The 16,838-nt window shown below is 35.9% G+C and overlaps 1 protein-coding gene across 10 annotated transcripts in view; it reads left to right on the forward strand.

Moving 5' to 3' along the window:
- The window catches only part of RXFP1 (relaxin family peptide receptor 1), a 131,924-nt gene that overhangs the window by 113,337 nt on the left and 1,749 nt on the right, over positions 1–16,838 (forward strand). For all 10 annotated transcript variants that reach the window (XM_070386434.1, XM_070386431.1, XM_070386438.1 and 7 more), the window contains 4 exons: positions 408–479; positions 2,298–2,527; positions 4,385–4,795; positions 5,965–6,183. In XM_070386434.1, the coding sequence (XP_070242535.1) occupies positions 408–479; positions 2,298–2,527; positions 4,385–4,795; positions 5,965–6,183 (932 nt within the window). The remainder of the gene's footprint in view (positions 1–407; positions 480–2,297; positions 2,528–4,384; positions 4,796–5,964; positions 6,184–16,838) is intronic.

Genomic DNA, 16,838 nt, shown 5'->3' on the forward strand with positions numbered 1-16,838 from the left:
TGTTTATTCATTTATTTCACAAATATATGTTGAGTAGTTACTATGAAAAAAAGCATCATGCCACAATCTATTAGAAGCCAAAAATTAAAATAGGAAAGATATAGAATCAATATAAATATAAGTATTTATATTGTATATAAATAGCAGAGTCAAAAAGGCATTGGGGGAAGATAGGGTTATTATGGGATCACATGAAATTATGTGTGTGAAACTTTGGAAAATTGTAAATCACTATAGAATTTTAAAAATCTTTCATGCAATGTAAGGAACTGGGAAAGTGCCCAGGGAAAGCTAAGTATGAATTTTTAGTTCAGAGTAAGTGTTAAATAATTGTGTATTAAACTGTCCTTCATAAAAGCTCATTATACCCTGCATAACATATGTTTTTTGATAATTTGATATTTTAGCAGCCTAGAAGGAATTGAAATTTCAAATATCCAACAAAGGATGTTTAGACCTCTCATGAATCTCTCTTACATGTAAGCAGATGTTTTTCTTGTTCTTCACCTTGATTTTTAATCTTTTAGGTTTCCACCTGTATTGTGCCAATACCCCCATATGCAGTACATCCAATTTATTAACATTTTCTACTGACTAATTTGCCTAAACAATAACTAACTTTTAAAGCATAGATATAGGGTGAGGTGATTTTTAGTTGTCCATGGTTTGGTCTGAGAAAATGAAGTGAGATTTGTTTGAGTGTCAGACAACAGGAGTGTGGAGGGAACCCACTCAGGCTTGTAAGCTCTAATGATCTCTCGTGACATTCACAGATATTCAAGTTTGTCCACTGAGCTAGCAACTGGTGCACATGGCATAAATGCAACCAGATGAAAAAGTAGGACGTCACATAAAAGACATCAAACAATTATAAATAATTCATGTAAATGGAGGAAGGAAGAGAGAAAGCCTCCTCAGTGAAAACTGCCCACAGTGTCAGTGCATGGTGGAGCGAGGGTGTATGGATAAAAATCTTTTATTCAAACATCATGTCTCATCATGCCATCATTACAAGCTTTAGAAACATTTTCTTTAGTTGAATGTAGTATATAGCAGTATATATATATAATATACACACACATACACACACAATATTAGAGTGATCTCCATGCCAAGGCAATTAATTCTCAATAATTTAGAAAGTGTCATGGCAGCCACAACCACTCTATAATCTCGCTTGTATTTTAAATCTAACAGAGGACACTGATTTTTTTTCCATAATTCCTCAGAACATATTTATAAAAGTTTCCTTGGTTACGCACAATATAAAGCACTCGGACTAAATTTAGCAAAGCAGAGTTTATTGAAAGAAATTAGTGTAACTCATAAAACCCAAGAAACAACTCAAGGATTAGACTTGAATTGAGCAGGTCCTGGGATCCAGGCAGTAAGAGTTAAACAACAGGACTATAGACTGTAATTGTCAAGTTTTTATCTTGTATTACTACAGCTCTTTATACTATAAAGATCATTTATACTTTTTGCCAGAGTACATGGCTTTAGGGGCAAACGGATCTAATTTGAATACTAAATTTCTGCACTTAGTAGAAAGTTTCCTAGCAGATAATTTGCCTCCATTGAGGATTCATCTCCTCATATAGTGATAGCAACACCAACCTCATTGAGCTGATTTAAGAAGTTATTCCTGATTTGAGAAGTTATACTTAGAAGATGCTCAATAAATGGTGTGGGTGTCGGTAGTACACAGTAGTAACTACTGATTAGCCAGGTGGTATCTTTTATTAACAAGGGAGGTCTCTCTACTGATGAAAGAATTCACTCAACAAATATTTATCAAACACCTTATCATGTACCAAAACCTAGTGTGAGAATAAACGTGTTAGCAAGTAGTTACAGATCATACAACTTCTATAATAGAAAAGCCATAGGAGCACAGAGGACAAAGCCTTTAACTCTCTTCCCCTGGGTTTAAAAAAGCAAAATCAATTGTAGCAACAGAGGACTTATGCACTAAGCACTGAAAACCCAGTAACAGTTTCCTTCAGTGGATTATCTAGATCACATGACAACAATTGATTTACATTCTAAAATATGTCTAATGCTTGTCTGTTCATTATGCCCATTTACTGCTCTCACCCACACATTCATTTATAGTAATCAAGTTAATACGAATTAAACTTAAGTTTCTTAATAAAACTTTAGTGTCCTGAATGTTTTACTTTTATTCTTCTGAGACTAAGATGTTTTCTTTTTACAGAGGAAATGGAGAAAATAGATATTAAGGTAGAGTGACACTTCAGTTTAAAGTCTTATTTTCCCTTCTCTTTGCCCAACAGCTATTTTAAGAGATTTCAGTACTGTGGCTATGCACCGCATGTTCGCATCTGTAAACCAAACACTGATGGACTCTCATCTTTAGAGGATCTCTTGGCGAGCATTATTCAGAGAGTGTTTGTCTGGGTTGTGTCTGCAGTTACGTGCTTTGGAAACATCTTTGTCATCTGTATGCGACCTTATATCAGGTCTGAGAACAAGCTGCATGCCATGTCAATCATTTCTCTCTGCTGTGAGTATTTCCTGGCTGAAGAGGAATTAAAAGTTTTGAAATGTATAAAAGTGTTACTATTAGAAAATAAGTAACCAGAGTACTAGAATCATAGGATGTTAAAATTTTCTCCCCTTTGCTTGGATGTTTTCTAAGCATTCAATGAAATGCTACATGAAAATAAAGTGGTAAGAAAGTTTTTAAAGTAAGAAAACTCAGTCACCTTACACAGATTAATGAAGCACTCATTCGTTAATTTTGTCTGATAAGGAAGCATTTGTTCATTCACTTTTCTCTAAAGGTATAATATTTTGTGAGTTAGTCGCTCAGTTGTGGGCAACTCTTTGTGACCTCTTGGACCGTAGCCGCCAGTCTTCTCCGTCCATAGGATTCTCCAGGCAAGAATACTGGAGTGGGTTGCTACTTCCTTCTCCAGGGGATCTTCCTGACCCAGGAATTGAACCCGGGTCCCCTGAATTATAGGTAGATTCTCTACCAGCTGAGCCACCAGGAAGCCAGTGTAGTATTTTTTGAAAGCATGTAAAATTTTTTACTATGAATAACCTTGAAACCTTTCATTGTCACATTACCATGCCCAGAGCTCTGTTTATTTTTTGTGTGCGCGTCCAGTTCGTAGACACTAAGTTCAGACATTATTGTTCTTCTGGTCTCTGAGCTTCTAACATCTTTTCCATTCATAATTTGAAATATTTAAATAAGAAAGTGTTTTAAGTAGTATTAATTTTTTTAAGTTGCTGAAACGTGATTGCAAGGTAGTATGTTAAAGGAAGAATATTAAAAAAATAAATAAATAAAAGCAAGAAACTAGTCTTCCAGTTGCTTATAATCTGGGTCAAGTGGCCTATAATTCACCTATACTCCCTCAAGCAAACATCCATCTACATGGTGTCCTGCTTTTTATGAGTGCTGTGCTATGTCTTACCCCTGCACTCATTCAAAGTCTAAGACTGAGCTGTTTTTTCATTGCAAACTGCCTAAGAAACAGAACTCAGAAATTGTTAACTACTTTGTATTGCTAGCTATAAAATTTTGAGTTCACTCAATTTCCCTGGTAAAGGCTAGAATATAACCTAAGTGTTTAAAGATTAAGGCTACCCTTGTGATTTACACTGTGATATGATTTTAGGATCATTGTGTAGAATGCTTGCACAGTTAAAAAAAAATTCTCTTTATGATATGCAATATTTACTTAAAAAAGAAAATACACCAAGAAATGTATCACACGAACAACTGATTTGGAGGAGTCTCAAAAAAGACAGAGAAAGATGTTAACATGGGAAGAAAGAATCAGAACAGTTTTGCTTAGACCACCTCTGGATAAGACATTTAAGCCCCTTAAAATTATACTAACTATAGAGCACTTCATAATTATTCATATCTTCTAAATTATAGACCTCAAAATTCATAGTCATTACTCTATCATAGCAGCTTCTGAAATACTTTCTCTGGGATTTTGAATGACTTAACTTCTTAAACTGGGAGAATTTCAGTGGAAGAAATGAACCAAATTATAATACCCCTATCTTGTTCATAATTGAATGCAGAACATAGTTGCATTTTACTCATTTATTCAGCATTTCTAGGTGATGGGACTAGGAAGGAAAACAAAACAGACAAGACTCCTGCTCTTACAGACCTGTGTGTTAGATAAAAGCAGAGACATGATTACATATTTAGCTGCAGAGGATGCTGTAAGCATTGTTATCATAGAGATGAATTCTTAGAATACATCTTACCTCCCCCCAAGATAGAGACACTTGTCTATTTGGGGCTAATGTTAAAAATATTACTGTTTAATGATAATTCCGTTTCACCTATTTATTTCTCTACATTTGTTAAATTTACTGATTCCTGCAGGTGCCGACTGCTTGATGGGAATCTATTTATTTGTGATCGGAGCCTTTGACCTGAAGTTTCGAGGAGAATACAATAAACATGCGCAGCTGTGGATGGAGAGCATTCATTGTCAGCTTCTGGGGTCCCTGGCCATTCTGTCCACAGAAGTATCTGTATTACTTTTAACATTTCTGACACTGGAAAAATATATCTGCATTGTGTATCCTTTTAGATGTTTAAGACCTGGAAAATGCAGAACCATTACAGTTTTGATTCTTATTTGGATTATTGGGGTTATCGTGGCTTTCATTCCACTGAGCAATAAGGAATTTTTCAAAAACTACTATGGCACCAATGGAGTATGTTTCCCTCTTCATTCAGAAGATGCAGAAAGTACTGGAGCCCAGATTTATTCAGTGGCAATTTTTCTTGGTAAGAAATTCTGTATTAACAGCCTTTTTCAAGGACTTGACAGTCCAGTGGTTAAGATTTCCCTTTCCAGTATAAAGGATGCAGTTTCAATCCCTGGCCAGAGGGACTTCCCTGGTGGTCCAGTGGTTAAGAATCTGCTTTGCAGTTCAGGAGATGTGGGTTTTGATCCCTGGCAAGGGAACTAAGATCTCACATGTTGTGTGCCATCCAAAAGTGAAAAAAAAAAAAAGAATGGCAAAAATAAAATCAATCCCTGGTCAGGGAACTAAGATCCTACATGTCTTTCAGCCAAAAAAAAAAAAAAACAGAAAAAAATATTGTAGCAGATTCAAGACTTAAAATGAGTATTTTTTAAAAGCCCCTTTATTTAAGTGCTAAAATAAGTCACAATATGGAACTCATTATGCCTTTTAACATTTACATTTTAATTTCAGATCTTCTAGCCAGAATGGACACTGGGGGTGGATTTTATCAAAACTCCCTAAAGGGAATTTTTTTCTAAATTACCACTTTATCATATTAATTCACATATGATGCACTTTAATAAAAGACAAGACATTAAACACTTGCATTTCATGCATTCACCCTAATAATACTAAGCAAAATATATTTCAACTCTTTGCCTTTATAATATGAATAGATTCAAAGTAGCAACACAGGTCTTTGGCTTGGGAATAGACAAGTGTTTCCTTTTGAAAAAATATTCTCAAAGTATAATTTAAAGTAACTGAATTACAAAAAAAATAGACAGATTAATTTAATAAGCCCAGGATATTCACTAAATCACTATAATCACTGAAATCTAATTTTAATATGTCATTTTTTTTTAATAAATGCCTTTTTAATTTTTTAAATTTAAATTTATTTATTTTAATTAGAAACTAATTACTTTACAATATTGTATTGGTTTTGCCATACATCAACACGTGTACACCCGTGGCAGATTCATGTTGATGTAATATGTCATTTTAAAATTAAACATTTCATCATCCTTATAACTTCAACAATATTTAAAATTTTTAATTCACGATTTTTGCACTTCAGTAATTCTTATAAAGAACAAAAACACATTGTGGTCTTTGCCTTCTCCTTTATAATAACAGCTGAGGGTATGTTTGTTTGGAAAGAATGCTCGTATTTATTAATAATAATCTATGTGTTCTTAATAGGTATTAACTTGGCAGCATTTATCATCATAGTTTTTTCCTACGGAAGTATGTTTTACAGCATTCATCAAAGTGCCATAACAGCAAATGAAATACGGAATCAAGTTAAAAAAGAGATGATCCTTGCCAAACGGTTTTTCTTTATTGTATTTACTGATGCATTATGCTGGATACCCATCTTTATACTGAAATTTCTCTCATTGCTTCAGGTAGAAATACCAGGTACAAATTTTTTCTTCTTATAATGAAATAATAAATCTGTTTCTAAGAGTTCCTCTAGAAAGAGTATTAAGATTCCTAACAGTAACTCATTTCAAGAATCATAAGTCAGAGTTACATGTAGTTAAAGCTCTGTTCATTGATCAAATGTTTACTAGGAGGAAGTTGCTTAGTTCTTTTTTTTCCTAAGCCATTTCCTTTTATTTTTAGATTAATGTTATTTACTTGTAAATTAAGTTTTTTTCTTAATTTACTAGTAAATAACTTGTAATGGTCAACGATGGTCAACACCAAAATCAGATTGATTATATTCTTTGCAGCCAAAGATGGAGAAGCTCTATACAGTCAGCAAAAACAAGACCAGGAGCTGACTGTGGCTCAGACCATGAACTCCTTATTGCCAAATTCAGACTTAAATTGAAGAAAGTAGGGAAAACCACTAGACCATTCAGGTATGACCTAAATCAAATCCCTTATGATTATACAGTGGAAGTGAGAAAAAGATTTAAGGGACTAGATCTGATAGATAGAGTGCCTGATGAACTATGGAATGAGGTTCGTGACATTGTACAGGAGACAAGGATCAAGACCATCCCCATGGAAAAGAAATGCAAAAAAGCAAAATGGCTGTCTGGGGAGGCCTTACAAATAGCTGTGAAAAGAAGAGAAGCGAAAAGCAAAGGAGAAAAGGAAAGGTATAAGCATCTGAATGCAGAGTTCAAAGAATAGCAAGAAGAGATAAGAAAGCCTTCCTCAGCAATCAATGCAAAGAAATAGAGGAAAACAACAGAATGGGAAAGACTAGAGATCTCTTCAAGAAAATCAGAGATACCAAGGGAACATTTCATGCAAATATGGGCTCAATAAAGGACAGAAATGGTATGGACCTAACAGAAGCAGAAGATATTAAGAAGAGGTGGCAAGAATACACAGAAACTGTACAAAAAAGATTTTCACGACCCAGATAATCACGATGGTATGATCACTGACCTAGAGCCAGACATCCTGGAATGTGAAGTCAAGTGGGCCTTAGAAAGCATCACTACGAACAAAGCTAGTGGAGGTGATAGAATTCCAGTTAAACTATTCCAAACCCTGAAAGATGATGCTGTGAAAGTGCTGCCCTCAATATGCCAGCAAATTTGGAAAACTCAGCAGTGGCCACAGGACTGGAAAAGGTCAGTTTTCATTCCAATCCCAAAGAAAGGCAAAGCCAAAGAATGCTCAAACTACCCCACAATTGCACTCATCTTACACACTAAGAAAGTAATGCTCAAAATTCTCCAAGCCGGGCTTCAGCAATATGTGAACCATGAAATTCCTGATGTTCAAGCTGGTTTTAGAAAAGGCAGAGGAACCAGAGATCAAATTGCCAACATCCTCTGGATCATGGAAAAAGCAAGAGAGTTCCAGAAAAACCTCTATTTCTGCTTTATTGACCATGCCAAAGGCTTTGACTGTGTGGATCACAATAAACTGTGGAAAATTCTGAAAGAGATGGGAATACCAGACCACTTGACCTGCCTCTTGAGAAATCTGTATACAGATCAGGAAGCAACAGTTAGAACTGGACATGGAACAACAGACTGGTTCCAAATAGGAAAAGGAGTACGTCAAGGCTGTATATTGTCACCCTGTTTATTTAACTTATATGCAGAGTACATCATGAGAAATGCTGGACTGGAAGAAGCACAAGCTGGAATCAGGATTGCGGGAGAAATATCAATAACCTCAGATATGCAGATGACACCACCCTTATGGCAGAAAGTGAAGAGGAACTCAAAAGCCTCTTGATGAAAGTGGAAGAGGAGAGTGAAAAGTTGGCTTAAAGCTCAATATTCAGAAAACGAAGATCATGGTATCCGGTCCCATCACTTCATGGGAAATAGATGGGGAAACAGTGGAAACAGTGTCAGACTATTTTTCTGGGCTCCAAAATCACTGCAGACAGTAACTGCAGCCATGAAATTAAAAGACGCTTACTCCTTGGAAGGAAAGTTATGACCAACCTAGATAGCATATTCAAAAGCAGAGACATTACTTTGCCAACAAAGGTCCGTCTAGTCAAGGCTCTGGTTTTTCCTGTGGTCATGTATGGATGTGAGAGTTGGACTGTGAAGAAGGCTGAGCACCAAAGAATTGATGCTTTTGAACTGTGATGTCAGAGAAGAGTCTTGAGAGTCCCTTGGACTGCAAGGAGATCCAACCAGTCCATTCTGAAGGAGATCAGCCCTGGGACTTCTCTGGAAGGAATGATGCTACAGCTGAAACTCCAGTACTTTAGCCACCTCATGTGAAGAGTTGATTCATTGGAAACGACTCTGATGCTGGGAGGGATTGGGGGCAGGAGAAGAAGGGGACGACAGAGGATGAGATGGCTGGATGGCATCACTAACTCGATGGATGTGAGGCTGAGTGAACTCCGGGAGTTGGTGATGGACAGGGAGGCCAGGTGTGCTGCGATTCATGGGGTTGCAAAGAGTCGGACACAACTGAGCGACTGATCTGATCTGATAAATTTTTTTCTTAAATGAAGTGAGAAAACATATAGTATTTGTTTTTCTCTGACTTATTTCACTATGCCTAATACTCTCCAGGGCCATCCATGTTGTTACAAATGGCACAATTTAATTCTTTTTTTATTAAGCTTGAGTAATATTCCATTGTGTTTATATACCACATCTTTTTAATCATTCATCCGTCAATGGCCTTTTAGGTTGCTTCCATATCATGTCTATTGAGAACAGCATTGGAATGAACATTGGGATACATGTATCGTTTTGGATTAGTGTTTTCACTCTCTTTGGATATATACCAAGGAGTGGAATTGCTGGATTGTATAGAAGTTCTATTTTTAATTTTTTGAGGAACTTCCATACTATTTTACATTGTGGCTACACCAATTTATATTCCTATCAACAGTGTACAAGGGTTTCCTTTTCTCCACATCCCCACCAACATTTGTTATTTCTTGTCTTTTTGGTGATAGCCACACTGACAGGTGTGAGGTGATATCTCACAGTGGTTTTGATTTGCATTTCTCTAATGATTAGGGTTGTTGAGTATTTTTTCTTGTGCCTGTTGACCATCCATAAGTCTTCTTTGGAAAAATGAATACTCAGGTCTTCTTCCTATTTTTTAAACAGATTTTTTTTATATTGAGTTGTATCTGTTCTTTATGTATCTTGGATATTTCCGCTTGTCAGTCACGTCTTTTGCAAGTATCTTCTCCCATTCAGTAGTTACCTTTTATTTTGTCAATGGCTTCTTCTGCTGTACAAAAGCTTTTTAGTTTTATCAGGTCTCATTTGTTAATTTTTGTTTCCCTAGGCTGAGGAAATAGAAACCAAAAAATATTGCTAACATTAATGTCAGAGGGTCTACTGCATATGTTTTCTTCTAGTTTTACGGCTTTAGGTCTGACATTGAAGGTTTTAATCCATTTTTAATTTATTTTTGTATAAGGTATAATGTGATGTTCTATTTTTATTCTTTTCAGTGTACCTGTGCACCTTTCCCAACAATCACTTATTGTAGAGACTGCCTTTTTCACATTGTATATTCCTGCCTCCTTTGTCATACATTTAGTTCAGTTCAGTTCAGTCACTCAGTTGTGTCTGACTCTTTGCAACCCCATGAATCACAGCACGCCAGGCCTCCCTGTCCATCACCAACTCCCAGAGTTCACTCAAACTCATGTCCATTGAGTCAGTGGTGCCATCCAGCCATCTCATCCTCTGTCATCCCCTTCTCCTCCTGCCCCCAATCCCTCCCAGCATCAGTCTTTTCCAATGAATCAACTCTTCACATGAGGTGGCCAAAGTACTGGAATTTCAGCTTTAGCATCATTCCTTCCAAAGAACTCCCAGGGCTGATCTCCTTTAGAATGGACTGGTTGGATCTCCTTGCAGTCCAAGGGACTCTCAAGAGTCTTCTCCAACACCACAGTTCAGAGTACATCATGAGAAATGCTGGGCTGGAAGAAGCACAAGCTGAAATCAGGATTGCCGGGAGACATACCAATAACCTCAGATATGCAGATGACACCACCCTTATGGCAGAAAGTGAAGAGGAACTCAAAAGCCTCTTGATGAAAGTGAAAGTGGAGAGTGAAAAAGTTGGCTTAAAGCTCAACATTCAGAAAACGAAGATCATGGCATCCGGTCCCATCATTTCATGGGAAATAGATGGGGAAACAGTGAAAACAGTGTCAGACTTTATTTTTGGGGGCTCCAAAATCACTGCAGATGGTGATTGCAGCCATGAAATTAAAAGACGCTTCCTCCTTGGAAGGAAAGTTATGACCAAACTAGATAGCATATTCAAAATCAGAGACATTACTTTGCCAACAAAGGTCCGTCTAGTCAAGGCTATGGTTTTACCAGTGGTCATGTATGGATGTGAAAGTTGGACTGTGAAGAAAGCTGAGTGCCAAAGAATTGATGAATTAACCATAAATGTGTGGGTTTATTTTGGGCTCTCTATTCTGTTCCATTGACTGTGTCTTTGTTTTGTGCTAGTGCCATACTGTTTTTTTTTTTAATTTTGTATTTATTTTTGGCTTTTCTGGGTCCTTGTTGTAGTGCGTGGGCTTTTCGTGCACGGGCTCTTCATTGTTGTGCATGGGCTTTCTCTAGTTGCAATGAACAGGGACTACTCTCTAGTTGCTGTGTATAGACTTCTTCTCATGAAGTGGCTTCTGTGTTGTGGAGCACGGAGGCTTCAGTAGTTGCAGCATGCAGGCTTAGTAATTGTGGTGCATGGGCTTAGCTGTTCCGTGGCATGTGGGATCTTAGTTCCCAGACTAGGGATTGAAAAAAATGTCCCCTGACTTGGCAGGTAGATTCTTTTATTTTTTTATTTATTTGTCTTTGCCAAGTCCTAGTGCAGCATGCAAACTCTTGGTTGCAGCATGTGGGATCTAATTCCTGGGCCCACTGCATTGGGAGCTCAGAATCTTAACCAATGGACCACCAGGGAAGTCCCAGCAGGTAGATTCTTAATCACTGTAGTACCAGGAAAGTCCTCGTGCTGTTTTGATTATGGTAGCTTTGTAGTATAGTTGGAAGTCATGAAGTATGACACGTCCACTTCTGTTCCTCTTTCTCAAGATTGCTTTAGCTATTTGGGATCTTTTGTGGTTCCATACAAATTTTAGTATTTTTTGTTCTAGTTCTGTGAAAAATATCATGGGTATTTGGATAGGAATTGCATTGAATCTATAGATTGCACTGAGTAGTATGGACGTTTTGACAATATTAATTCTTCCAATCCATGAATATGGTATATCTTTCCATGTATTTGTATTATCTTCAATTTTTTTCATCAGTGTCTTACAGTTTTCAGAATACAGGTCTTTCACTTCATTGTTAGATTATTCCTAGGTATTTTATTCTTTTTGATTTGAGTGTAAGTGGGATGGTTTTCTTGATTTCATGTTCTGATAGTTCATAATTGGTATATAAAAATATACATCTGGTCCTGGACTTTTGTTGGGGGTTTTTAATCACAGATTCAATCTCAGTACTTGTAATTGGTCTGTTCAGATTTTCTATTCCTTCCTAGTTCAGTCTTGAGAGATTGTACCTTTCTAAGTATTTGTCCATTTCTTTTAGGTTGTCTGTTTTATTGGCATATTGTTTTTTGTAGTTGTTTTATGATCTTTGTATTTCTATGATGTCAGTTGTAACTTCTTTTTTATTTCTGATTTTATTGATTTTGATCCTCTTCCTTGTTTTTTTATGAGTCTGGTTAAAGCATTATCAATTGTGTTTATCTTTTCCAAGAACCAGCTTTTAGTTTCATTGATCTTCTCTATTGTATATTGAGTCTCTATTTCATTTATTTCTGCTCTGTTTTTTATGATTCATTTTTATGATTCATTTCCTTCTACTAATTTTGAATTTCGTTTGTTCTTTTTTCCATATATCCTGTATGTAGAGGTTGTTTATTTGAGATTTTTCTTATTTCCTGAGGTAAGCTTGTATTGCTGGGCTTCCCAGGTGGATCAGTGGTAAAGAAACTGTCTGCTAATGCAGGAGACTTAATTGTTCTATGTTCTTCTTGATTTGATCCCTTCATTATTAGGTAGTAAGAGTCTTTGTCGCTTGTAACACTCTCCATTTTGAAGTCATTTGTCTGATATAAATATTACTACTCTGGCTTTCTTTTGATCTCCATTTGCATGGAATACCTTTTCCCATATTTTTCCTGATTCACTCTTATAAGATTTTATGTTTCTAGGAATGTATCCATTTCTTGTAGATGGCCCAATTTGTTGGCATATAACTGTTTCATAGTCTTCTCTGATGATTGTTTGTACTTATATGATACCAATTGTAACTACTTTGTCATTTCTAATTTTATCCATTTTGATTCCTCTCTTTTTTCTTGATGAGTCTGGCTAAAGATCTATCAATATTTTTTTCAAAAACAAACTCTTAATTTCACTGTTCTTTTCTATTGTTTTTAGTCTCTATTTCATTTCTTTCTTCTCTGACCTTTATTACGTCCTTCTTTCTACTAACTTAGGCCCATGTTTGTTCTTTTTCTAGTTCCTTCAATTAGAAAGTTAGGTTGTCTATTTGAAATTTTTTATTTCTTGAGGAGGTGATGAATCACTATAAACTTTCCTCTTAGAACTGCTTTTGCTGTAGTCCATAGATTCTGTAGGGTTGTGTTTCTATTTTTGTTCATCTTAAGATATTTTTATTTCCTCTTTGATTTCTTTGTTGACCCATTAGGTTTTTAGTAGCATGTTGTTTAATCTACTCATCTGTGTTTTTCCAGTTTCTTCCTGTAACTGGTTTCTAGTTTTATACTATTGTGGTTGGAAAAGATGCTTGATATGATTTCAGTCTTATTAAATTTATGAAGACTTGTTTTGTGGCCTAGCATGTGATTTATCCTAGAAAAGGTTATTTGCACATTTGAGATTATTAATCTTCTGTTTTTAATGGAATATTCTGTAGATATTTATTAAGTCCATCTGATATAATGTGTTACTTAAAGCCACTGTTTCCTTATTGATTTTCTGTCTGGATGATATAGCCATTGATGTGAGTGGGGTATTAATGTCCCTTACTATCTTGTAATACTGTCAATTTCTCCCTTTATGTCTGATAATATTTGCTTTATATATTTAGGTGCTTCTGTGTTAGGTACATATGTGTTTACAAATGTTATATATCCTCTTCTTGGGTTTACCCCTTTTCATTATATAAGTGCCCTTCTTTGTCTTTGGCTTCAGACTTCCCTTTAAAGTCTGTGTTGTCTGATATGTATATTGCTAACCCAGGTTTCTTTTCATCTACATGGAATATCCTTTTCCATCTCTTCATTTTCAGTATGTGTGACTCTTTGTTCTGAAGTGACTCTCTTGTAGATAGCATACAGATGGTGCTTAGTTTTTAACCCATTCAGTCACCCTATGTCTTTCTTCTGGCGCATTTAGTCCATTTACATTTAAAGTGATCATTCACAGTTATGTACTTATTGCCATTTTGCTGCTTGTTTTCTGGTTGTTTTTATAGTTTTCCTTTTTGTCTTTTAGCATCTATCCTTGATTTTCTTTAGTGTTATGTTTGGATTCCTTTCCCTTTGTATTTTTTGTGTATCTGTTGTTGGTTTATGATTTGTAGTTTCAAATATATATATATATATATATATATATATATACACACACACACACACACACACACACACACACACATATATATACTTTTTATTCTACATTTTATTATTTCCTGTGAAGTTTCATTTTGATGTCTATTTTACAGCATTAACTGTTTAAGTTATATTTGATGTTTATTTTACAACTTTTGTCTTTTAATCTTCATATTAGTTCTTTTAAATAGTTGATCCACTGCCTTTTCTATATATTTACCTTTATCCATAAGATTTTTTTCCTCATATAATTTTTTTATTATGGCCTTCTTTTTTTCACTTGGAAAAGTCCCTTTGACAGTTCTTGTAAGGCTGGCTTACTAGTGATGAATTTTTAAATTTTTTTCTTCTTGGGAAACTCTTTGGTGCTCTTTCAATTCTGAATGATAACATTGCCAGGTTATAGGAATTTTTCTTTCAGGACTTTAAATACATCATGCCACTCGCTTCTGGCCTGCAAATTTCTTCTGAAAAATCAACTTGTAGGCAACTCTTTGTCTTTCTCTTGTTGCCTTTAAAATTCTCTCTGTATCTTTAACTCCTGCCATTTTAATTATTGTATGCCTTAGTGTGTATCTCTTTGAGTTCATTTTGTTTGGGACTTTATGTGCTTCCTGGATCTGGATATCTGATTCCTTCTTCAGGTGAAGGAAATTTTCAGCCATTGTTTAATCAAATACATTTTCCCCCTTCCTGTCTCTTTTCACCTTCTGGGACCCTTAATAATGCAAATATTTGTATACTTGTCTCAGAAGTCCTTTAAACTATCCTCATTTCTTAAAATTATTTTTTCTTCTTGCTATTCTAATTGGGTGATTTACACTATTCTGTCTTCCAAGTTCTTCTGTTATCACCCAATCTACCATTGATATCCTCTAGTGTATTAATTCAGAGAAGGCAATGGCACCCCACTCCAGTACTCTTGCCTGGAAAATCCCATGGACGGAGGAGCCTGGAAGGCTGCAGTCCATGGGGTCGCTGAGGGTCAGGCACGACTGACGACTTCACTTTCACTTTTCACTTTCCTGCATTGGGAGAAGGAAATGGCAACCCACTCCAGTGTTCTTGCCTGGAGAATCCCAGGGACAGGGGAGCCTGGTGGGCTGCCGTCTATGGGGTCACACAGAGTTGGACACGACTGAAGTGACTTAGCGGCAGCAGCAGCAGTGTATTAATTGCTCAAATAGATTACACTCAGTGTGTTGAAATTCTAATAATTCCATGCTCGAGATGACCAGAAAGGAACACAGGTCAATATGATTATCAAGTAATTGCTTCATTTTTTCCAGAACATAAGAAATTTTTATTCCTGGAATACATAGCAATTTAAGGAACATTACCCCAAAGTGTGAGAGATGATAAGGCACTCTTGATAGTTCAAAATAAGATGCACCACACTCATTAGGATGGTTGTTCTCAAAAACAGAAAATAACAAGTACTGGTGAGGATGTAGAGAAATTAGAACTCTTGTACTTGTAGGAAAGTAAAATGGCACAGCTGCTATAGAAAACACTATGGTGGTTCCTCAAAAAATTAAACATAAAATTCCCATGGGACCCAGAAAGTCTTCTTCTGAATATATACCCAAAAGAACTGAAATTAGGGAACCATGCATTCATACACCCAAGTGCAAGGCAGCATTATTCACAGAAGCCAAAATGTGGAAATGAAACAACCCAAGTGTCCATCACTGGTCAATGCTTAAACCAAATATATTATATACACACAGTGGATTATTATTCAGCCTTTAAAGGGAGGAATGTCTGATATATGCTACAATATGGATAGATTCTGAAGACATTATGCTACTGAAACAAAAGGACAAATACTGTATGATTCCACTTATATGAGGCAACTAGTGTAATCAAATTCACAAAGACAGAAATTTTGTGAATGCTGTTGTCAGGGATTAGGGGGAGGAAGGGATGGGGGGTTATTGTATAAAGGCACAGAGTTTTAGTGTGGAAAGACAAGAAAGCTTTGGAAACGGATGGTGGTGATGGTTCACAACAATCTGAATGTAGTCAATGCCACTGAACTGTACACTTAAAAATGGTTAAAATGGAAATTTTTATGTTATGTATAATTTCCACAATAAAAATGTATAATCCTGTTAACTGTATGCATATTGCAATATGCATTCATACTTTAAAAATTTATAAACATACAACTTTAATTTTGCTTTTTCCCATGGTTAGTGGTGATAGTGCTTTACATTTTACAAGTACAAGAGGAAACATAGCATAAATTAAATCATCAAGAAAATCTGAAGATTTGGTAGTTGCATATATACTACAGTAATTTTAAGATAAGTTTAGCCAAACATGTTTTTATTGAAATAAATAGCTAGTCAAAAGCCTAAAAATGCATACCAGTTTTTCAAACCAAATAAATAGCAGAAATATATTAAGGATAAGTCTATATATTCTAAGAAATACATGTACTACCTAATAATTAAAGCACTTGCAAAGGTATGATTTAAATACTAAACAATATTGTTTTTCCTAAAATTGAATCATATCAGAGTAGTATGTAATCACCTGGTTAAAAAAAAAACAAAAACACACATTTCTAGCTACTAGAATTCTTTTGTTGATATATTCAGGAGGTTACTTAGGCAGAAAACTGCTCCTTGAAATGTCAGTTCAGTTCAGTCGCTCAGTTGTGTCCAACTCTTTGCAACCCCATGGACGGCAGCACACCAGGCTTTCCTGTCCATCACCAACTCCCACTACTCAAACTCATGTCCATTGAGTCAGTGATGCCATCCAACCATCTCAACCTCTGTCGTCCCCTTCTCCTCCTGCTTTCAATCTTTTCCAGTGTTAGGGTCTTTTCCAGTGAGTCAGTTCTTCATATCAGGTGGCCAAATTATTGGAGTTTCAGCTTCAGCATCAGTCCTTCCAATGAATATTCAGGACTGATTTCCGTTAGGATGGACTGGTTGGATCTCCTTGCAATCCAAGGGACTCTCAAGAGTCTTCTCCAACAC

This window comes from Bos mutus, chromosome 17 (genome assembly GCF_027580195.1).
Source record: "Bos mutus isolate GX-2022 chromosome 17, NWIPB_WYAK_1.1, whole genome shotgun sequence".
In the NCBI taxonomy this organism is placed as follows: domain Eukaryota; kingdom Metazoa; phylum Chordata; class Mammalia; order Artiodactyla; family Bovidae; genus Bos; species Bos mutus.